Below are 22,774 nucleotides of genomic sequence, written 5' to 3' on the forward strand. Positions count from 1 at the left end.
CAATTGTATATATTATTGGTGCTCGATTTTATATTTATTATGGCTTTTTATGTCCCTGTAGGTATTCTTGGAAGAATAAGCTTTTGCGGCGAAATTGGCTAAAAAAATGGTTTTTGCGTCCGTGGGAGAAAACTACTATACAGACTCTCACTTTGGATAAGGGGTAACCTAATTACTAAGGGGTGACCCATTTCCAGGCATCTGCTAAAGGGAGACCGGAACTGGATAAGGGGAGGTCATCTTCATAATTCAAGTACAAGTTTTGGCGGGAAAATGCATGCAGCGAGGAGCAGATTTGGAGATCGAATTTCTACGTGATTTTAGGAGATTCAATGGCTGTATTTGGTACGTATGGACTCTACAAGACTCAACAGGTCTGTTACAATCGATTGGACCCAACCAATTGGGCTGGAATGGCTGGGAGAAGTGATCAAAGTCCAAACAGGACACGTACGCTTCTGTTGAGTTTGAAGATTTTGTGAGGAATATTTGGGAGAGTTTCACGCTAGTGATTGTTGTACTTGGTCCTGTTCAAGTCTTGATATGAGTTTGGTGGCAAGTTTATAGCTAAAAAACGCGTACAGGGAGATCACAAGAGAGATATTCTCTCAACAACGCAGAGAAGAAAAAAAAAAGAAGAAAAGTCGCGGATTCAGTAGAGATTTTTCGGGATTAGAGGACTATATAAGAGTTGGTTCAAGTCATAAAGAGGGTTAGAAAGTTTTAGAAACCATTAGGAGAGAGTTGGGAGTTCACGAGAGACGAGAAGAAGAAGTTACAGGAGGTATTGTTGCTGCTGCTGCTGCTCGAGGAGGAAGAAGAAGACGAAGAACAGACTCGCAGAGTCCGTCGTTCTTCGACAGTCTTAAAAGCAGAACAAGTATCGTTCTTATACAGCAGTAAAGGCTTATCGTTTACAGCAGTCTCAAAAACACTTACCCCTTTGTAACAGTGACGCTGTAACACTTCTATAGCGTTGCTAATTCTTGTTTCATCTTATATACATCAATAAAAACACCTATTTTATCCATAATTACATTTTGTGAGTGTGTTTTCGAGATGAGGAGCTAAACCCAATCCCAGGGGTGATGGAGGAAGCCATTCTTCCAAAAGTTATGTGGTAACATTCATTTAAATTTATTTATGCAATCCTTTTATGATTAATTGCACCGAATGAAAATTGAATAAATGATTTTTATTAATTAATTGTGTTTCTCTTGATGAATTATGCTTGGTTTATTGCTTTTGATATTTCATGCTTGCGATTAACAATGGATGTTTTGAAAATCTGATTTAGGCAATGATTAGAATCACAATTGTTTTTGATTTGAATTATAACGTCTAGAATTGCATGATAATAATTATTATTGAATCACATGAATTTTGGTGAATGGATCCTAACCCCTGGTCTTTCCATAATATTTACATCACCTTTGAATTTAATTTGTTTTATCTTTATTTTTTTATTAAGTCTAAAAATTATTTCCTTCACAAGTCTGAAAAGAACCCAGTTTTTACCACAACTACAACATCATTTGAAAAACCATTACTACACATTAAGAACGGTTCGGTTACCTCGCAAGCTAAATTTGGTAATCGAACTAGGTTGACCTAACCGATTTTTTTCCAGAAATTTTGAGTTTGGCCAAATTTTTGCACAATTCAAGCTACATTAACTAAATATGAGGCATACCTGAGTACCCATAGCTTCATCTTCAGGTTGTGGCTGATAAAATCCATCATTTGTTTGGTTAGCTTGAGTTTGGGGCAAAAAGCTTTCATCATCTAACAAATAACTCATTTCCAGATCATTAGAAGTATTGACAAATACACTATGAGGTGAAGGGGGTTCTGATTCTGAGGATGAGGTATCATCACGTGAATCACCCAAATCATAATTACTAAACTCAAAAAAAGATTTTTTTGGGTTCACCCATCTTCTTCTTCCTATTTCCTTCTTCTTCTTCTTCTTATCTCTCAATAATAATGTTATAACAAAACAATCCCACTAATATAACTCACTAATTACTTACTAATCATAACACTAACACTAACTAATCATCACACTAAGTTATCATTAAGAATAAAGTAGATATTTTAAAAAAGATCAGATATAAGAGGTGATTGGCAATTACTACCAATAAACCACCCAAAAACTTAAGAGTAGTCCCCATTTTTTGAGTACTCCCCAAGAAACGGTTCTTATGAATCCCGATCAGGGTTTAAACTTTTGAGTGCACCTACCGCATATTCCATGCAACATTCACATGATCAACACCATTACACTACATACACGTAACATCTTACACCACCACCTTTGTTCTCCCTCAAAAGGAAATATTTTTTGTCTTCATCACCAGAATCTATCCCGATAAGACACACGTTATTACTTACTCCGATTCCCAGATAATATATTTTATTCTCAAACCAAAAACCCTTGAAAACAGGAGAGTGAATTCAGAATTTCAGATACAAAGAGAAGCAGTGAATCATCATCATCAACCGTCCAAGCAACAAACACCAGATGGGCAAGAAAGAAAGTTTAGAAGATGGAGTTGCAGTTCCATTACTTGAACCTAGTTATTCAGATATACGAGGAGGAACATCTACATCTATTCAAACAATTGGAAACATCATAGTATCTATAGTTGGTACTGGTGTTTTAGGTCTTCCTTTTGCTTTCAAAATCTCTGGTTATCTTACTGGTTCTATCGGTGTTATCATTGCCGCCCTGTCCACTTTCTACTGCATGAATCTCCTTGTAAGTTTTTCTTTCTCCTTGTATGTTTTAGGCCATTAGCATCAACTTTCATCTTAAGGTGAAATTCTGTTTTCATTACAGGTTCATTGCAGGGATAGTATAGAAAAAGAAGAACCAGGACAAGTAAAAACATATGGAGATATAGGGCAAAAAGCATTTGGATTACCAGGGAGATATCTGACAGAAACCCTAATTATAATATCACAATGTGGTGGTTCAGTAGCTTATTTAATCTTCATTGGTCAAAATCTTTCATCAATTTTCAAACACCAGAATATACCTGTTTCTTGGTTTATAATTTCATTAATACCCATGGAAATTGTTTTATCATGGATTCAATCGCTTTCGACTTTGTCGCCTTTCAGTGTTTTTGCAGATATTTGCAACGTTTTAGCAATGGGTATTGTATTTAAACAAGACTTGCAGTTATTTGATGGGATTTCTGAGAGAAAAGCAATCACAACTGAGGGAATTATTAGTCAAGGTTTAGTGTTTTCGTGTGGAATTGCAGTGTTTTGTTTTGAGGGTTTTGGTATGACATTGGCTTTGGAAAGTTCGATGAAAGATAAGAAGAAGTTTAAATGGGTTTTGGGTTATGCTTTTTTAGGGATTACATTTGTGTATATTTGTTTTGGATTATTCGGGTACCTGGCTTATGGTGATGCGACGCTAGATATTGTTACTCTCAATCTTCCTAATGACTGGTCTTCTACTGCTGTTAAGGTATTTTTCCTTCTTTTTTGGCTTGGGTTCTTTTTTTGTTTTGTTTGTTAAGTTGATGAATTTTGAGTTAGTGTATGGATTCTGATCGTTAAGCTAGTATGGACGAATGTTTACCTTTTGTTTACCTTTGGTCATAGCAAAACTGTAGAACTACAAACAAGCATACATTCTGCTTAACTGAAACGATTCATATAAAGTCTTAAAAACAAATAGATAAGAAAAATTGAGCAAAACTGCTTGGCAGCATTCTGATTAAATGAAAATGTGTAGTGTGCATTGCAGCTGTAAATCAACGAGAGAATGTTATATTAACGTTTTATGGCTTGTCGTGGAACAGATCGGACTATGCTTGGGGTTGACATTTACATTCCCTATAATGGTTCACCCGATTCACGAGATTGTGGAAGGAAAGCTGAAAGAAAGTATGTGGTTTCAGAAACTCTGTTATTCAGACAAGGAGGAAGTATTCGAAAAGAGAGAAAGGTATGGACTGTACCTGTGTAGGGCTTCCCAGGTGATTGGACAGGCCCTGATAGCATTATGTGTTCCTGGGTTTGGTGTTTTTGTTTCACTGGTCGGAAGTACAGTTTGTGCACTGCTAGCCTTTGTTTTGCCTTCTACATTTCACTTGATATTCGTTGGATCCTCTTTGGCATTGTGGCAAAGAGCATTGGATATCATCATTCTGTTTTGTGGATTTTGTTTTGCTGTTTATGGCACTTACAATGCCATTGTTGGTGGTTCAAGTTAGGGTTACAGTACCGACTACTCTACTCATGTACATCTTAAATCTTGTCTACTGCTCTGGTGGGTTCCAACTTCCAAGTAGATTTCCTGGGCTGATTATCGTCTCTAGTTCTGTACCCTGTATCTGAAGGATCCGTGAAGTACTTCGTAGTTCTTATGTACTGTACATGGATTTCAAAAGGTTATAGAATACTGCTGCTCTGGTGGTTCCAACTTCCAAGTAGGTTTCTGCACCCCGTATCTGAAGGTCCCGTGAAGTACTTCATAGTTCTTGTGCACTGTACATGGATTTCAAAAGGAAGGGGACTATCAGAATGATATATTTCTTCACTCATATACCTTATACATAGTCTACAATCTACATGGAGTTGAACATGGAAAGGTTAACATTGCAATGACTGGATCACGGCGTTAAATATTTTTTTTTATGCATATCAGTTACCTGCTAGTTAAATATTTGTTTTCAGTAATTCGCATCTGCTATTGGTTTGTCTATACAATCTACTGAAGATATTGATGCAACAAACATTATGGCTGTTTCAGTTATTTTTTTTTTTACTAAAGGAGATACAATCTGGTGGACTTGAACATTGCACCATGAGAATCTTACCTGTGGCCAGCGGCCACCACCCTAGTTTGCCTGCATTGTCATTGAGACCTTCTAAAGGCATGCCCAAGAGACCACCACTTTCTATTTCAGTTTGCACCATGGAATATGGAGTGGACTCCCAGGACTTACAAGGCTCTTTTTGAAACCCTCAAAAAAACAAAAAAAAAAGCTACAAGGGCTCTTTTGTCCTTATTCTTGTTCCTCTCCAAAAGAACAACAAAAAATTCCATAAAATAGGCCAATCTCCCACAAAAGAGTACTAGTGTACTCCTTCAGGCGCAAAACTACATGGTCAAAGTCAAGCATAGGACTGATCACGTGTCATAAGCCCAACAAAGCAACGAAAAGCGTCCTCCTCACGCGCCTAGAACTGTTCACCACTGTATCAGAAAACCAAGAAAAAGTGGAGGAGTCTTTGTTCTCATTCTCCTTGTTTTTTGTCTTCTCCGAAGAAAACTTCGTATCTGATAAATGTTTGAAGATATGAAGGCAATTAATAAGATCAAAGTCTCGTTCCATCTTCTACAAATTCTCATCGCCTCGCTTTTCTTCCAAGCTGCTTCTTCTTCAGTGAAAGTGGAACCTAAAATTGTTTCTCGTATCTCATTTGGTTCTTGTGCTAATCAAAGTGCTCCTCAGGTTACTCTTTTATTCAATTTCTTAGCCTGTTCTATTCTTTATCGCGTTTCAATTTCTACTATTTAGGATTGACTTGACATTCTTAATTTATGATGTTTCTTTAGATCTTTAACGAATTAATTTTCTGTCTTTGACATTGGGAAATGTATTCTCTAAGGGATGATTGGTTTGTTGAATCGTAAACCGTAGAATTCTAGGTATTTTATTGGTATTCATAAAGGTTTTTTAGATAATCTAATGTATGTATGCGCGAGGTATAATTAGGAAGCCTAATGCCATGAATAAGTGTGCACTGATTGCGATGTTGTTCCACAATTCTAGTGGATTGTAAATCAAACTTGTGTTAATGATTTTGACCACAAACTAATATAAACATCAAAAAAATATGATTTAACGGTTTCAAATTTAACTGTCCAGAAAGAATCTAATTTCTCGCTCTAGAGAACACTAATCTACAAGGACATTTCAATCCAATATTTGCGGACACTTCTGCCCGTACTGGCACAATGCAAAGTTTGATGTTGTTTGTATATCTTGTGTGGTATTTCAGCTTACCATGTCTGAACAAAGTGAACATACATAAAGCCAAAAGTATAATTATTTGTGTGTGTGTGTGTTTGCTTGGACAGCAATTTGTAGATCTAATGGAACTGAATATATCTAAAGAAATGAAGAACATCATTACTGATACATGTAAATACGTATGCAATGTCGTTATCGGCGTCGCGGCTACTTGTGGCTCATTGTGTCCAACATTTCGTATCAGTGCTCGTCACTGCTACTCGTACTCACATCATTGCGTTATGCAGCAAAATATTTTTCTTTCATCCTTTTGTTTTCTTTGGAATTACTTAATATAATGTCAGGACTTGTGCTTCTTTGCAGCCCATTTGGAATGCAATTGTTGACTTTGATCCCCAACTTTTCATTTGGCTGGGTGACAACATTTATGGAGACATCAGGCGCCCCTTTAGAGTATTTGGAAAGCAAAGGACAATTGGCCCATGGAAGAATGTTCCTAGGTTCGTCCCTGCATCTAAGGAAGAAATGCAGTTCAGGTATCAGTTGGCGAAAAGCAATCCAGGATATTCTCGTCTTAGGAAGAAAACACAGGTATTCCGAATTTCCCACTATTTTGCAAATTTGTTTAGTTTGGGTTATTCATGCAGGTCATCTGTGTCAGAGTGCTTCAATGTGAAAATCTGCTTCCTATGCTGATTTTCTACGATGTGCTGCTTATTTCTGTTCATGAGTTTCGCCTTCTAACAACATTATCTTAAGTTTGAGTTTTGCAGGTGATTGGCACATGGGATGACCATGATTATGGATTAAATGACGCTGGAAAGGAGTTTACTGGGAAAAACACCACTCAACAGCTAATGTTAGATTTCTTGGATGAACCAAAAAATAGCCCAAGGTGAGGGATATTCTTTTAGTCCTTTTTTTTTTAAAGGAGAAATGAGTTTGGATGTAGTGCTGATTCAGAAGGATGACAACGGGATTAGCTGATTTTCACATAGTAAGCTTGTGTTACCCACAATGTGTTTTTATATCGGATATATATACTTAACTTATCATGGCTTTACAAGACCTCTACTTTTTATAAGTTAAAATATTCCAAACAGGAAATTGCCATTCTCATGTTTCTTAATTAATACAGTAAGTCTTTTCATCAAAAAATAAATAAAAATAAAGCTTATCACGGCTTGTTATTGCAGGCGCAAGCAGGCTGGTGTCTACGCCTCATATATGTTTGGCCCTAAACGGAAACAAGTCAAGGTTTATAAGTGGCCTTTAATATTTAACCACTTTATTTTACTGATATGTTCCTTCAAGTGCTGCTCTTTACCCTTTAAATTGCCTTGCTGCAGCATATTTATGCTTTACTATTACAGAGCATTTATCAGAATTTTGTAGGATATTATGGGGAGAGATAACAACAGCTAAAATTCAGTTTGTGGTTACTGATTTCCTCAGGTGATTATGCTAGACACCCGATACCACAGAGATCCATTGTCAAGTGATGGAAGTATTTTGGGGAACTCACAGTGGGAATGGTTAGCAAAAGAGTTGAATGGGCCAAAGTCAGAATTTACCATTATTGGATCTTCCATCCAGGTACGTCAAAAACAAATAGTTAACAGTAATTCCCAATGTTTATGTCACTATGGACCATGTGTTGCTGAACCTAGGGACTGGTGTTTGTAACAAAGGATGCAGTATCTAGGTATCTCTTTTTATCTTTTGGCTACATATAGGTTGAAGGGATAAAGGGTCTTAAAGGAATTCTTAGGGTTAAGGTTCCCCTTTATGTGTTGTATTGTTTGACAAGCAACCAAGGTTACAGTGAGTATCCTTCCTTGATTGAGAAACTTAGAAACATGAAGACTACTTTGGAGACTGAAACTTTCATGATTGTATTACGTTTCTTTATATTAGTAGGATTTCTTAGCTTACACTGAACATGAGTTATGTTAGGCTTGTTCTGGCTACTTTCATGAATTTATGTTAAGTTTTTTGTCTGTCCTTTCTATTTCATTCTTTCTCTTTTTCCTTTTGGTGCTGCATCGGCCATATTCCTTTGCAATTATCAGGACCATATCGTATTCATACCATATCGTAGAATGGTTTCATCAGAGACTTGTTTTACTTTGTGCTGCTACATCGGGTTAGAAGGATTACATCTTTTCATAGAGGACATATATGCTTTGAGGCTTGAACACACCTTCACTTAACATGGCACTTTAACTCATCCATGTGTTAAGATCACAAAACAAACTGTCGACGATATTGACTTTATATGCTTCTTTTGAGCGTTAGATGAACAACCACCTGCTCAAAATCAAACATACTTGTTTATTGTATGATTCAGGTTATTTCGAATATTTCTGCAACTACTGGACCCCTGTTTTATCTGGAATCTTGGGGACAATTTCCGAAGGAGAGGAAGCGCTTGTTCGAACTAATAACAAGGAGTAAGGTATTTGAATACTTGCAATTTGTATATTTGTGAGAAATGGTAACAACTTTGCTCTCATAACACTTAGCTTGTATTGAGCAACTTTTCTTCTGGTTTTATACAGCTAGTGTGACCAGCTGATCTTATGATTTGAAGGCCTTTCTATTGTTTTATATCTTTTGTATCATCTCTACTCATGCAGAGAAATGGTGTCTTCTTTATAAGTGGCGATGTTCATTTTGGGGAGATAACTCGATACGACTGCGGCACTGGATATCCACTGTATGATATTACATCTAGTGGGATCACCCAATCTGTGGAGAAGGCAATCCCACGGCCATTGGCATTTCTGGTGAGAGTTGTAGCATGGTTAACACCAACAACCATGCGAGTTACTGGACCGCAATGCCGATTCAAGTCATGCACATATGGTAAGTAACTAAGTTATCAGACTTTCTTTTCTCTGCTACATTTGAAATTTGACAGTTTATAAAAAAGATGAAAAAGAAAGATTGGAAGTTGGGTTCCGACCAGTGTTCAGGAAACATCCATTTCAAAGTTGTTACCATTTTCGTTGGCTGTGGCTCCCACCGATTTTCGATGACACAACAGGACTAACTTCAACTTGATGATCTTCTTTTCTTTCGTTCAGGGCAGTCGAATTTTGGAGCAATTGAGATAGACTGGGATGCTAACCCAGTGACTATGAAGATTCAAATAAGAGATGTTAACGGAATTCCTGTTCATGGTGTCAACATTTCAGTCTCAGATTTGCAAAACCAGGGTGTAAGCCATCCAACCGCAGAAGCAGGAAAATATTTGCGTCACTGCTCTCTTGAAACTAGTCTACCTTGGCTCGACAGACATTGCTTGATAATTCTATTCGCATGTAGTTTAGCAGGTAAAACAAGTCTCAACCTTTTGCCTATATTCCATTTCTGTTTGTTCGCCGCATCATACTAGGCATCCAGTAAGCTCTATCTCGCTGTGTATGTCATCTCAGACGTTAGCTCTGCCGTAGAAGGTGCAGCTGCTTCTCCCAGCAGTATCCTTCAAAAAGGGACCCCAAAATTTTATCAAAAACAATAGATTTACGCCAGCAGTTTCAGTCTTAGCTTCTCCTTCAGTTTCAAGTTAACAAGGCCTAACCACTGCTTTTTCTTGCAGGCGCACTTCTTCTTGTTATTATTGCTGTTTATGCATCAATATTGTTAAGCAGCAAATTAGTTCGCAAGTGCAAGTTCGATTAACAAATGGTTGGCAGACATGAATCTGGTATAGACAGAGTATAGATTAATGTAATATTGATACATGGACATGATTTCATATTTTTAAATTGATAATAGTTGAATATTTATTCGGCTGTTAGATTAGCACCACATAAAGAAAAGAAAACCCAAGTTATTACAGGTTGCACATGAATTACTTGTTTACCTTCTTCAGTGCAAGATTCAATTGGTGAAGAATATTGAGAGATTCTCATCCATTTGTGGTGGGATTGTCACATCTATTTCAATTGGCGACTGTTGAGAGTTTCTCGTGCATTTCTGATTGTCACATCTGTTTTTCCAGGGTCGGCCAATAAGTCTGCTGCATTTTCTTCCGAAACTGCCAAGTGAATCAGGCCTTTGAATGGCAGTTAACTGTCCCACTGGTTTCCATGCTTAAATTTGGTAGACATTTGTCTCACTGGAAACCATTTAAGAACATGGTTCACTGCCATCCAAAGGCCTGATTCACTTCTAGAGGGAAATATAAACACAATTTGCCTACCTTCCTATTTCTTGTAATCCAAATGGATTTATAATGCTTGGTTTCTGATAGTTTTAGTTTTGCAGCATTTCAATACCAGTAGTTGATCTCAGCTAATACCTTGCTCCAAATTAAAAACAACTTTCTTCTAATCACAAATGGATATGAGGTTAAACACAACTTTCTTCTAACCAAAAAGGATCTGAAGCTAGGTTTTGACAGCTTGAGCATTTCAAAACAAGTAGTTAATCTAAAGATGGGTTTCCAAAGGCTAAATGACTATCAGCAAAAAAAAAAAAAAAAAAAAAAAAAAGCTAAATAACTCTTAGCAATGAAATTCATGAGTAAGAACAATTATTACAAACAATGAAAGTTCCACCAGAACACATAAACAGAAGAGCAGAAACCCTATTCAGAGAATGTGATCAGGAATGTCATTCATCATTCATTCATTTTACATTAATGTCTATGGCATCCAATTCCCATTCTTTTATCATAATTTTAGTGGATCTCAATTTCATAGGATGAATAAACACAAAATTCAGCTAAAATCTATTCAAAAACAAACAGAAACATTCCCAGACAGAAAAATAAAAACTAAAAGAAAAGGGGTATGTAGATTGTTTTGAGGGGGAACAGAAACAACTTGGTAACAAAATCATACTTGGGTCTTGATGAGTTTCCTTCTAGCCAAGAATCTTGCAATTGGTGGAGTAAGACCCACAGTAATCGGAACCCTAATCGGAAACAAAGCTTTGTTACATAAAACAGCCAAAGCAAGAGCACCACCACTTGAAGCAATCAATTCAGCAGTTTTGTTTGTTTCCTTTGGTGGTAGTGTTTGGATCTGCTGGAAATCAGATTGTTGCTGTTCTTCAGAAATCAAACCCTCAGATGGGGTTTTACCAAGTTGGGGTTGTTGATTTCCTTCTCCTTCTTTATTAGTAGTTACACCAGAAGACATACCAACTTTACTGAGAAGATTTTCGACATCCACATTGTTATTGATGGCGAAATACAAACCAGTGACTGAAGCTGCAGAGACACCCAGATGGACACCTAATGCTACCTTACCATACTTCTTCATCAACTCACGGAATCTACCAACGAATGCCATTTTCAACTGTAGTTTTGAGAGAACGAGATTTGGGGCTTCTAGGGTTTTAGAAGAAAGAGTACTAGAATTTTGTATGGAGGGGTTGTTTGTTTAGAAAGTCAAGAGGTTTCTTTATATTGACACCGACGTTTTATGCTCGGGCACCCTTACAGTTCGTAATTTGCTCACCTCTTTGTGCAAGTCTAGAGAAAGACCGGCTTCGCCGGTTTACTAATTCCGACACATTAGGTTGAACGCCATTTTCATCATTTCCTCAAACAGTCGAAAAGGCAGGACCTTTCAGAATGCTCAATGGACATATATCAGTTCAATTTCTATCAGCTGTAATCGGTTGTTCAGTGCTTCTATATTAATTGATATTCCCTACCAAGTCTGGAGGTTAAACCCTTGGTGATTCCTATCCCAAATCCCTGTCATAGACATTCCAGTGAGAATCCCTTGGTAAATTCAGAGTTTGGCTTGCATTTTTGGAGGTGCGGTAATATTGGTTACCAAAAGCATAAGTAATGTGAAGTATATTCATTCCGCTTCAAGAAGCTGCCATGTCAAAATGTGCTAAACACGTTACAATGCTGCAGCTAAGCTGCAAAAGTACAAAAGATGCCAAACAGAAAACAGATATCCATAACAGCATAGCTTATGTAAGAAAGGTAAGACAGAGAACTGAGATTACAATTTTGTGTGCATAAAATCCATGAACTGAGGGAGATTACAGACTTCTACTTTGCGTATTTAATGTAAACAGTAGACAGTTTGTTACTCTCTAAATCGTCGCTGAGCTTCATCATGGTATAAAATTGGGCAGTACGCAAGCACATAGAACTATCCACTCTGTAGAAGAAACCGGCACATTTGCAGTCATCGCTGCATTTCTTCATACACGCATCGACCTTCATTGGTCCTTCAGCTTCAGCACTAGCAGCACTCAAGAAACGATCGACACCTTCAAGCTTGTAATAACCAACCTTGGCTGCACTAACACTGCAAGAAGGTAAGCTTGATGGTTTACATTCCTTGTTCCAACCCGTTGTTCCTTTTGGCGTAGGACAGGCCACACATTGGCTATTGCTGCAAAGACCAAACGACCCACACTTCTCCGGCATTAAACATTCTCCATTGGTTCCATTTTTAGAGAAAGTGGCATAAGTTTCCTCCCAGGCATCCCTTTCACTACTCTTTTCGAAGTAAGTATAGATATACGCATTACCATCGGCACCCAACCGAAAAATTGATAATGTACTGTTGTATTTAGGTTGAGCTAAAATGAATCTGGTACTAGGAGAGGTATAAAGGCCTAATTCATTAGCGGATTCGGCTCCGAAGGAGTCTGGGGCAATGTTGAAGGTGACACTTTTCAAAACAGAACTTTGAAGAATTGGCTCTATCAAATTGAAATAGTTCAATGGTTTGGATGATGATGATTTTGAGTTGGGATTGAAGAATAGACCGAGCTGTTTGCCTTGTAAAACCAGACTATAAGCCCCATTTACCAGCTTATTAGTACTTGAACTTCCAGGAATAAGAGCTTGTCCTACCACGAGAGTATTAGTAGGATGATTAAAACTCTGCCAGACAAATCCACCATTTTTATTGACAAGGACAAAGTTACCATTAGGGAGTAGTTTAATATCAACTACACCCTTGTTTGCCGTGTTAGTTTGCCAAGCAACTCGACCATCAGTATCGATTAAGGCGAGATTTCCAGTGCTATTGAACACGAGATTAGCATTCTCACCAACAGGGTGATTAAGGTTAGCTGCCCAAACCCACCGGATACGCGTGTTTCCGCCATTTCCCAAGCCAATAGCTAGAATATAAGAATCAGCTAAGAAGGGTTTGTAGAAACAAAGACGAAATGGGTAGTTTGCAAATCTTAATTGGCGAAATTCTGCATTGAACTCGACAATACCAGAGAGTAATGCTCCTCGATTGACAATATTGAATGTCTTTGAGGCAGGCACTACTGCCCTGACTATTATTGATGAAGAACACAAAATGAAGAACAAGAAGAGGAATAAAGATTTGGTCATTTTTGAAGAATGGGTATGGGTGTTTTGTTTGTTTACTGTATTTGTTTGTAGATGTACAACCACAATGCTTTTAAGATCTCTATTTATAGATGTAGAAATTCAATAAGTTTCAAAACCCATGTGCGGATATGGTTTCTATTTAAGGAAAGTCAAATTTCAGAAAGAATCAAAGTCCACTGTGATGTGCTATGCTAAATGCAACTTTCAATTCAAATACCGACAGCAGAGTTGGCTGCCATTGCAGATAAGGGATAATATTATTTAGAACACATTGCTGCTAAGAGAGTTAGAGAAGGTGAACCTTACTCATAGTGTATACAGAATATTAAAGGGCGTACACCCCCTAAAGACGAGCACTTGCCCATTTCAATCCAGCAAAACAATTTTACTTCTTTTCCCTCTTGCCGCCTTGATTTTGTGCCCCTTTGCGGTGTTAGTGTGCATCGTTCACATAGTGATCCCGCCAAAAATTAGAAAATGAAGGGAAACCTGAAGTATATGGGTTAAAAGGAAAAGTGCTGGCGGAACAAAACAATGTAATATGTGGATAAGGTATCCTTTTTACAGCTGAGAACCCCAAATTCAGGTATAACTTACCCCAACATTTATTAACGATCAGGTGATTGATTGTGTAGTTTGTTATCAAATTGAGACATTTTATATAGAATTTGGAGTTCTTAGTGGGTAATGCGGATAAGGTTCAAATTAAAAGGTTGAACCTTGTATTTTGATTTTGGTCGGTAACTGTTTGATGAAATTTCTGAGAGAACTTTTTTCATTATTTATCTTGGTCTTGGGATGAAACTTTCTCCTAATGATATATTGCAAATAAGACTTGTTAGTTAAAAGAATTAGCAAATTTTCTTGCAGTGGGAAAATAAAATAAAGTTCAAAGTATGATAAGCAAATCTATTTGAAATTGTATTAATTTAATGGGTTTGGAATTGTGTTAATTAGGGGAGATATGGGTCTGGCTTTAGATGCTGGTAATGTTAGAAGTAATTAAAGAACTACTGATGATCATTAGTGAGTCGTGGGTATATATATGTATCAGAATTCAGATGCTGAAAGCTGTATAATTTAAATGCTTGCTTCATTCGTTAGTTGATAACAATTATGTTGCTGTTCAGCATGCTCCCAAGGCCCTACAGAAGAAATTAAGGAAGTGGACTGGATGCTGATTATGCTTAGCATGGTGGTTGCTAAGGTTAGTACTGCCTTTCCTTTGTTCATTAATTTCACTATGGGTATGAATTGCGTGCTGATTATAAGCCAGGTTCTTGGAATGGTAACTGTTGTTGTCATCTGTTAATTACTTCTTCTTCTCTTTTTGCTCGATAATGAAGACAGGTACTGAATGTATGATTGTTAAGATGGTCACAACTGTACAAGGAATTGCTGCATTGTTGTTCTCTTTTTGCTCGATAATGAAGACAGGTACTGAATGTATGATTGTTAAGGATGGTCACAACTGTACAAGGAATTGCTGCATTGTTGAAAGACAGCAAAAAAAAAAAAATAGACATGGAAAATAGCTAAGATACATGATTGATGCTTCTTCACAATCAAGACCAAGCACATATGAAAAATCATTTCAGTTCGCAATCATGTCATCAGCATTTATGCTGTCATAATATGTAAGGGATTTGGTTTAGTTTATCTGTTTAGGTGGTTTCATTATTTTAGATGTAGCCTCGGTTAGGCTTCATATAGGGAACAGAGGATTAAGTTTTACTATTTCACTGTCTGTTGTAACGTTTCTGTATTTTTAGGTGATTTTTAAGGTACACATGTCTTCATATACATGTAATGCTATTATGAAATTTAGACTAATGAATGAAGGTTCCCTTTTATTAATTTGTACTTGTACGCAGGCACCTTCTCTTCTGGCCCCTGGGATGATGTAAAAACCACATATGAGACCAGCTTGCAGGAAACCGTTTGGAATAGACCAAATTAATCATACTTTTGGTTTTCATATAAGGTATTTGAAACATGGGCAGTTGAACTCTCTTAAACATCAATTAGTGTAGATCCTTTGGCTAAACAAGCAAAGAAGGTTAGGATGCAGAGGTAGCCATCGGTACTGTAATTGTCATATTAGCTCACCTTTTATTTCCATTCAAGTTCTTACTAAAGTTATTTCCATTTACATTTCATATGCATGTTGTTCAACAAATATGTGGGCTGGACTGCTGTCTAATAGGGTTGTTCCTTTTGTGAACCAAAGTCCACAGCCTATACACATGACTGCTCATTGAGGTGGCATCGGATTTCACTCAACACCATGGTCCAAGCAAAAGATCTGTGGAAGATAGTGGAATTTCAGGTTTTCATTCTATTCTATCTATTTTACTTTTTTCTGTTGCGTTCATTACGTACTATAGCCGTTAAGAGAATTCCTTTGACTGTAAACACTGACTTTTAAATATTGCCATTTTTGTTCCGAAATAAAACTTTTGTTTTCAACAAAGCATACAGATTCTTAAAAAGTAACATAACCTTACAAAGTTCTAAAAATGTAGAAGGTTGTACACTAGATCAGTTTTCACCTAAATGAGAGAAAAAAACAAATTAGAAATGATACATTTATTCAGTTAGTGAGGTTATGACTCACACTTAACAAACTCTTTGTAATGCATGTTGATCTGTAATTGTGTATGAATATAATTAACATGGCTTCCGCTCCTTTTGATACTACTCGGATCTCCTGGTTTACGAGCTTCTTAGCTAAGGTTGCAACTTTAGATAATGTTCTAAAGGTGTTCAACTCCTGTAGATTGGTCAAACGACTCAAACCAAACATGAGCTTCCAGATTGCTTTCGAATCTAATGCATTAAAATAATAAAATAATATAATGGCTAGATTTGAAAGTTACTTTTCCAACACAAATTTAATCTGTGATATATTCAGTTGTACATAAACTATAAAATTTCAAGGTGCGTGAATGCTTAGTCTGATTATAAGTGCAGTGCAACCTCGAAACCCAGTGAGCTAATAACTTATTATTGTTGGCACGCCTCCCACTCATTTGCGCTTCATTTCCAAACTATGGACATTAATTATAGCTCTTTCTGCAAATTATTAGATTTTTAAGTTCTTCTAGATTTTCTTTTGAATGGCTTAAGTGACCACTCATTGGTGCATCAATCAAGATAAGTTCATCCAGATACAAGAAAAGTAGTGTATAGAGTTAAATAGGCAACTAAATTGATCTGCTAGTGCTAATCAATCTGTTGCAGCCTAGTAATATATAGTTATTTATTTAAATAGATGACTAAGATTAGTTTACTATAATTTATTTGTTTATTTGATCACAAAGTTAAATTACTCGTCCTACATACATACACTAGCTTAAAAAGATCATATCTTCTGATAATATAAATATTTAATGCGTACATGTATTGCTGCACCATTGACTTCATTTTGACATTTAGGTTGAAAATTCTCTATGTCGGATATACTTGTCTAATGGTAATAATTATAAGCATGAAGATTCAATGTTCTTATTATCATTCCACTCATATTTCTAGGGGTTCAAGGGTTTACTTATTAACTCTCATTTGTAAACACCTTTCAAAATGGCACTTTGGTATAAAATGGAGAGACCATATGTGTCTTCAACGTCACCCTCAGCTGCTAATAATCTGCTTTCACAACTCAAATTTATCTTCTGCAATAACCTTCTAATTCTATTTACAGTTTTTCTTTGTTGCTCATTCTTCATAAAGTCATTTTCTTCAACTGACATTAATGTTTATCGAAGAAGACATCTGCTTGACAATGGCCTCGGAAGTACACCGCCCATGGGGTATATACATCACCCAATTATTAAAAACATCTTTTCTTTGTCTTCTTACCATGATTTTTCAGATTCCAAACTCATTTTATGCAACCTGCTGAGATTCTTTAGATGCCAGTGCATATACCGCATGCATACCCTGATGTTACTATCTTCTCACCATTGCAATCTGGCCTGAAAGATACATATAAAGATTAAAAAAGTATTTCTGTTTTTCATCTTTTACTTGTTTATATATTTACCTCAAGTTGTGGCTGATGCAGGTGGAATAGTTGGAATCACTTTAATTGCAAAATTGATGAGATTATCGTTAAACAAACAGGTGATCGAACTTAGTTTCTTGTTTCAGAATGTTTCTATAATGGGTAAACAGATCATCATAATTTATCTTTTATTGTTGGACCAATTACAGCTGATGCGTTAGTATCAACTGGTTTAGCCAAGCTTGGCTATGAATATGTTAACCTTGGTAAGATTATTAATATCATCATTTCAGTACGTGCAAATTCATTCTTGCATCTGAAATCCCACTATGTATAGTAACTTAATCCATCTTTTCATCAGATGATTGTTGGGCTGAATCTGCTCGTGACTCAGAGGTTGGTATTTGTCGTTTCCATTTTCATTCCAATATATCTTACATTCCCTGAACAACTGAATATGCACAAATTCTCGATTCATTTAAAATCCACGAAATTACATTTCAGGGTAATTTGGTTGCAAACAAGTCAACTTTCCCGTCAGGAATCAAGGCTCTTGCTGATTATGTTCACAGCAAAGGTCTTAAGCTAGGAATTTACGCGGATTCAGGGTACTTAAGTTTAAACATTAAAAATATGGTAACCTGTAGGCATAGTCAGTCCTTTAATGTTGTTTCTTTTCTATTACCGCCATATAGAAATTTTTGTCTCCGAAAATTGAAGAGATGTATAATTCTTGCAAATGAGATGAGTGATATTGAGGTCCTTGGCAATTAATGTGTGTATATTTCATTCGGGTCTGAAGCTAAACAAATCTTTATTTATAAACAAAAGTAGGGGGATTTGAAAAATGTAAATGAATTTTCCTTGAGCCGTGCAATCATCGATTAGATGTGCGAGATAATTTCTAAATCCTGCTTCCAGGCGGCGGACATGTACTGGAACAATGCCAGGTTCTCTTAATCATGAAGAACAAGACGCTAGAACTTTTGCTTCATGGGTATGGTTGCCTTACCTTTTGATTATTACTTATAAATGAACAGTTCTCTTTTTATAATTTAGTATGGTTATGTCCTCTACTGATGTCTGCAGTTAATTATATTCTATGTTACATTCTCCTGCAGGAAATTGATTACTTGAAGTATGATAACTGTTTCAATGACGATATAAAGCCAACAATAAGGTTGTTAATCATAAAAGAAACTCTTTTAGCTTGCCTTTTTGAAACCAGTTATATTAATTTCCTGTCATTATTTTATAACATAACAAATGGTATATCTTGTGAACAGATACCCTATAATGAGCAGGGCTCTTAATCAGACAGGACGTCCCATATTCTTTTCTATATGCGAATGGTAATACAAAAAAAAAAAAAAAATCATTTCATGACAAGTTGAGTTTCCAGTATTACCCAACATGATGTTCAATGCTGTAACTTAGAATAATTTGTATCAGGGGAGATATGCACCCGGCTTTATGGGCTGGTGACTGGGGAAACAGTTGGAGAACTACTAATGACATTAGCAATTCTTGGATAAGGTCTGTAAGAATTAACAAATGATTTTCTTTTTAAACTCTTCGTTAAACTAACAAAAATTTTGTCGACCAGCATGCTTTATACAGCGGACATGAATGAAGTGTATGCTGATTATGCCAAGCCAGGAGGTTGGAATGGTTAGTTTTATCGCCGTCTCTTAACATCTTACACGGTTATATGCTAAAGTACATTGATGTTTGGACAGGTTATGATTAGCTGAATATTTGTAATTTCAATAGATCCGGATATGCTCGAAGTCGGGAAATGGAGGAATGAAACTTAGGGAGTATGTGGTGCATTTCAGCATTTGGGCGATTCCTATGGTAGAGATACACATATAAGTATGTATTGTTATATGTTTCTCTCCGATTTCTCTGCAACAAACTTTGGATTAATGGATGAACATTGCCCTTGTATGCAGGCACCTCTTCTCCTTGGATGTGATATACGAAACACCACAACTGAGACCATGGTGATAATTGGCAATAAAGAGGTCATTGATGTTAATCAAGGTATGTTTTAAAACAACTAATTAAGCACTGGCTTATCTAGGCAATTAAGTTCTCTGTTACATGAATGATATGGTGTTGCATATTCATTGTGAGTAGATCTGCTGGGTAAACAAGCAAAGAAGGTCAGAATGCAGGGACAACGAATGGTAAATGCGTAATTTCTGTGCGATCTTTTTCATGTCAACCACGCTTTTAATGAATATTTGCAGTTACATTTCATATGGATATGGTTCTACAGATATGGGCTGGTCCACTGTCTGACAATAAAGTTGTCGTACTTTTCGTTAATCAAAGTCCACGGCCTACATCCATGACTGCCCATTGGGATGACATTGGTATTCCAAACAACACAGTGGTAGAAGCAAGAGATCTTTGGAAGGTGCACATTCTTTCCAGTTTCTTTACTGTTTTCCTTTTATATGCTATATCCTAAGGCATGCTGCAAAGAATATTTGTAGAAGTTGCATATAAATCATAAGACTTGTTTTTGATGTAAAACTGAATTTAATTTGAGACAGCAAAATAGTACACAGATAAAAGTAGCATTCCAATGACAATAAATTTTGATAAACAAGTTCACTAGATTAGACTCATCAAAGCGTATTAATATAATTCAGAATCAAATGAAGCCAAATCAGAAGTATAAGTAGCATATCTACCTACTCAGATCATGGCATAGCTCTCAAAACTTCACTAATATGCTCGTGGATCCTAATCACATATGTACTCTATGCATGGTTTTATATGATCATTGTCTATTTTATATGATTACTTACGTCACATTTTTTCCCCCTCATATGTAGCATCAAACTCTGGAGACTAACTTCAGTAATAAATTGACAACGGCAAGCATAGCCCCACATTCATGTATGATGTTCATATTAAAGCCTATACCTTAAGAACTTGTACTGCCTGATGAGTTCATAGAGACGATTGACAAGATCACGTCTTGAAGAAAAGAAATTCTACTTGGTCAGTAAGTTGAGTTTTACACTCCATTTATTATTAGTTTACAGTTTGCATTAGCAGAATTTGCTGCTTTACATAAGTTTTAGTAATTTAGAAGTTTTGCTATCATTTAGAGGTTCTTCCAAGTTGAGTATTAGTGGTCTTGAAAACTTGTTTATTACGAAATTTAAGTAGGATGTATTCCTGCAAGAAAAATTACAGATTCATGGATAATACTCTAAAATTTCTCTTATTTGTTTTTTCGAGTTTAACATTGTTATATATAGTTTGGTATCAGAAAAGATTTTCCTACTTAATAGACCTTCAACAAGAAGAGAAGAATCTCAATTAAAACAGTTTCCACTTCCAGAATTTGGGGTGATTCAACTAAGTTGATTGTTGAAGTTCTATTGGGTATGATTTTCCAGATTCTATGGGGTCACTGAATCCATATAAAACAAGAAACCTGTTTTGAGGCATACTCGAATGCTTTGAGGCATTCATTTGCCTAAGTTCGGCTGAAAAGTTATCGGCCGAACCTCTGAGTTATCAGCCGAACCTACGTAAAATTTCAAAAAACATAGATTCGGCTCTTAATTTGAGTATGCCTCACATAATTTGAGTATGCCTCAAAACAGGTCTCAAAAACAAATCAGTCCTAATTACTGGATCCACTGGATTGGTAATTCGTGGAACCTTCTTGCACCTGGGCAGCTGGGCTGTAGAAATTCTGGGAATATTCCCTAGTGCTTGCAAACGGGATCCGAATATTCCCTAGTGCTTGCAAACACATCTTTGGGGATCCCATTGGCGTTGAGATCTGCCATGGACCAGCTACTACACATACCACTTAGCCACGTTAAAAATGTGCATGAAATAACTATGGCACGTCCTTTTAGGAATCACATGTGCTTTCAGCCTTTACCTGCTACTGCACCAGCATATATATACAAAAAATCCCACGTTTTTCCCACGACCATATCTTACCTTATCACCATTGGTCGATATAGATCTAAAGATGCTCCATAACACCTATAAATGCTGTTCTTATCAAGGAGATAGATATCAGCGTCTCATCTTTTTTCTTCCAAGTTTCAACTTCTTCTACTTTTGCAAGCCTCAGCAACCATGTCTTGGTTTAGAGATCCTGAATTGTTTTTGGATTTTTTGATGGGTGAACCCCGTCTATGGAGGCTTACAAAAAAATCCGGTACTCCATTTGCGGCAAGCGATTTCACTTTCATAGGAAATGTGTCTCACGCTAATTACCTCTCTTTGGTCGACCACTCTTTTGCGTGGAAGAAGAGTGACTACGATGCTTTTGCAGCTTTCATCTATAGGAATGACTTGGTAGTGAACTGCCAAGGTTTGGTGATCACTGTCGCTTTCCCTCGGGATAGAAATAATGGTTACCGTCCTGACGGGAACCGTCCGACTTATTTCTGGTCACACGAGGTTCTAAACATGCCCAAGTACGGTCTTCCTGTCCCATCAATTCCGTCCAGACCCGTTCGGTACATTGGAGGAGGCGAGTTAACTCCAATACATGTATCCGAAACTGATCCAATGCCAATGCCAATCTCACGATCTTAAATGAAGTATCCGGGAGTCGGGATTCCCATGCGACTATGAGCTCTTATTGTTTTCTTCGTTTTATGTTTGCCTTAGGATCTGTTAGCTAGCGAGTAATTATGAATGCTGAGGTTAACCAAAGGAGAATAACTCAGTTCGCTGGGTTCTTATCTTTCTACTTGACGTCAGAGATCTGATTCTCCGTTTCATTTTTAAACTTTGTACCGAAAACTATTTAATAAATCATAATGTGTTTTGGGCTTGTCTCCAATCTTGTTCAATTTTTAATGTGAAAATTACAGGGAGACCCATTCTCCCAAACTTTTCTACTATGAAACTCACGCTCAGAAAAACACAGGCGCGCACCTATTTTCTGGAAGAAAATTATTCTCAAACCCATAATTTCTGAAATTATGTTTCGGTCTTTTTTTTTCTTCTTCTTCTCAGATTCGTATCTCCCTACAGCTTTCTTTCCTATCTATCGACGGAGTCCAAAATCTCGATTGAGATTAGAAATTGCAGCAACCAAGTTGGGTCCGTTTGTCAACTGGATTGGGTGTATTCAAGGGTTCGTTTGTGATTCGAATCATCTACAGTTGAGGTAATGTTTGAGAGGAAGAAGTTAGGGTCTGATTTGTTGATGTAATTGATTATGAATGAAGTTTTAGAAGATCAGATAAGGAATTTGGTGAAGTTGCAAAACTGAAATCAACAAAGAAAAGGGGATCTGGGACTGATTGATTAAATGGGTTTTGGTGGTTGTGTTCGAAGAATCGGGAGCTCGAGATGATGTAGAAGTTTGGGTTGTATTTTAACTCAAGAGAGCCAGGAAAGAAGAATTTCTTACATCCCCTCTTTTCTCTG

General features: G+C 36.8%; 4 protein-coding genes and 1 pseudogene across 4 annotated transcripts; 3 read left to right on the plus strand and 2 right to left on the minus strand.

Annotated features, from left to right (window-relative positions):
• Nucleotides 1–2,349: 2,349 nt before the first annotated feature.
• LOC113293407 (amino acid transporter ANT1-like) lies at nt 2,350–4,748 on the plus strand. The gene is made up of 3 exons (XM_026542055.1): nt 2,350–2,761; nt 2,843–3,484; nt 3,822–4,748. Exons 1-3 carry the CDS (start codon nt 2,525–2,527, stop codon nt 4,233–4,235), a joined length of 1,293 nt encoding a protein of 430 aa, XP_026397840.1. The 5' UTR covers nt 2,350–2,524; the 3' UTR covers nt 4,236–4,748.
• Nucleotides 4,749–5,217: 469 nt separating this feature from the next.
• LOC113299681 lies at nt 5,218–9,974 on the plus strand. The gene is made up of 9 exons (XM_026548753.1): nt 5,218–5,480; nt 6,366–6,593; nt 6,776–6,897; nt 7,199–7,259; nt 7,458–7,598; nt 8,353–8,460; nt 8,642–8,870; nt 9,092–9,340; nt 9,607–9,974. The coding sequence occupies exons 1-9, from the start codon at nt 5,313–5,315 to the stop codon at nt 9,687–9,689; spliced, it is 1,389 nt and encodes a 462-aa protein (XP_026404538.1). The 5' UTR covers nt 5,218–5,312; the 3' UTR covers nt 9,690–9,974.
• Nucleotides 9,975–10,586: 612 nt separating this feature from the next.
• Nucleotides 10,587–11,389, minus strand: LOC113299682. Its single transcript, XM_026548754.1, has one exon. The coding sequence runs from the start codon at nt 11,306–11,308 to the stop codon at nt 10,850–10,852; it is 459 nt and encodes a 152-aa protein (XP_026404539.1). The 5' UTR covers nt 11,309–11,389; the 3' UTR covers nt 10,587–10,849.
• Nucleotides 11,390–12,027: 638 nt separating this feature from the next.
• LOC113296029 (EP1-like glycoprotein 4) lies at nt 12,028–13,338 on the minus strand. Its single transcript, XM_026544370.1, has one exon. It carries the CDS (start codon nt 13,336–13,338, stop codon nt 12,028–12,030), a length of 1,311 nt encoding a protein of 436 aa, XP_026400155.1.
• A 964-nt stretch (nt 13,339–14,302) lies between these two features.
• Nucleotides 14,303–20,552, plus strand: LOC113296030 (annotated as a pseudogene).
• The last annotated feature ends 2,222 nt before the right edge of the window (nt 20,553–22,774 follow it).

Source organism: Papaver somniferum, chromosome 7 (genome assembly GCF_003573695.1).
Source record: "Papaver somniferum cultivar HN1 chromosome 7, ASM357369v1, whole genome shotgun sequence".
In the NCBI taxonomy this organism is placed as follows: Eukaryota; Viridiplantae; Streptophyta; class Magnoliopsida; order Ranunculales; family Papaveraceae; genus Papaver; species Papaver somniferum.

Coding starts and splice junctions, on each gene's coding strand:
- LOC113299682 (XM_026548754.1), bottom strand. CDS start 11,308: ATGGCATTCGTTGGTAGATTCCGTGAGTTGATGAAGAAGTATGGTAAG.
- LOC113296029 (XM_026544370.1), bottom strand. CDS start 13,338: ATGACCAAATCTTTATTCCTCTTCTTGTTCTTCATTTTGTGTTCTTCA.
- LOC113299681 (XM_026548753.1), top strand. CDS start 5,313: ATGTTTGAAGATATGAAGGCAATTAATAAGATCAAAGTCTCGTTCCAT. Junction 5,481..6,365: donor CTAATCAAAGTGCTCCTCAG/GTTACTCTTTTA, acceptor GCTTCTTTGCAG/CCCATTTGGAATGCAATTGT. Junction 6,594..6,775: donor GTCTTAGGAAGAAAACACAG/GTATTCCGAATT, acceptor TGAGTTTTGCAG/GTGATTGGCACATGGGATGA.
- LOC113293407 (XM_026542055.1), top strand. CDS start 2,525: ATGGGCAAGAAAGAAAGTTTAGAAGATGGAGTTGCAGTTCCATTACTT. Junction 2,762..2,842: donor TCTACTGCATGAATCTCCTT/GTAAGTTTTTCT, acceptor TTTTCATTACAG/GTTCATTGCAGGGATAGTAT. Junction 3,485..3,821: donor GGTCTTCTACTGCTGTTAAG/GTATTTTTCCTT, acceptor GTCGTGGAACAG/ATCGGACTATGCTTGGGGTT.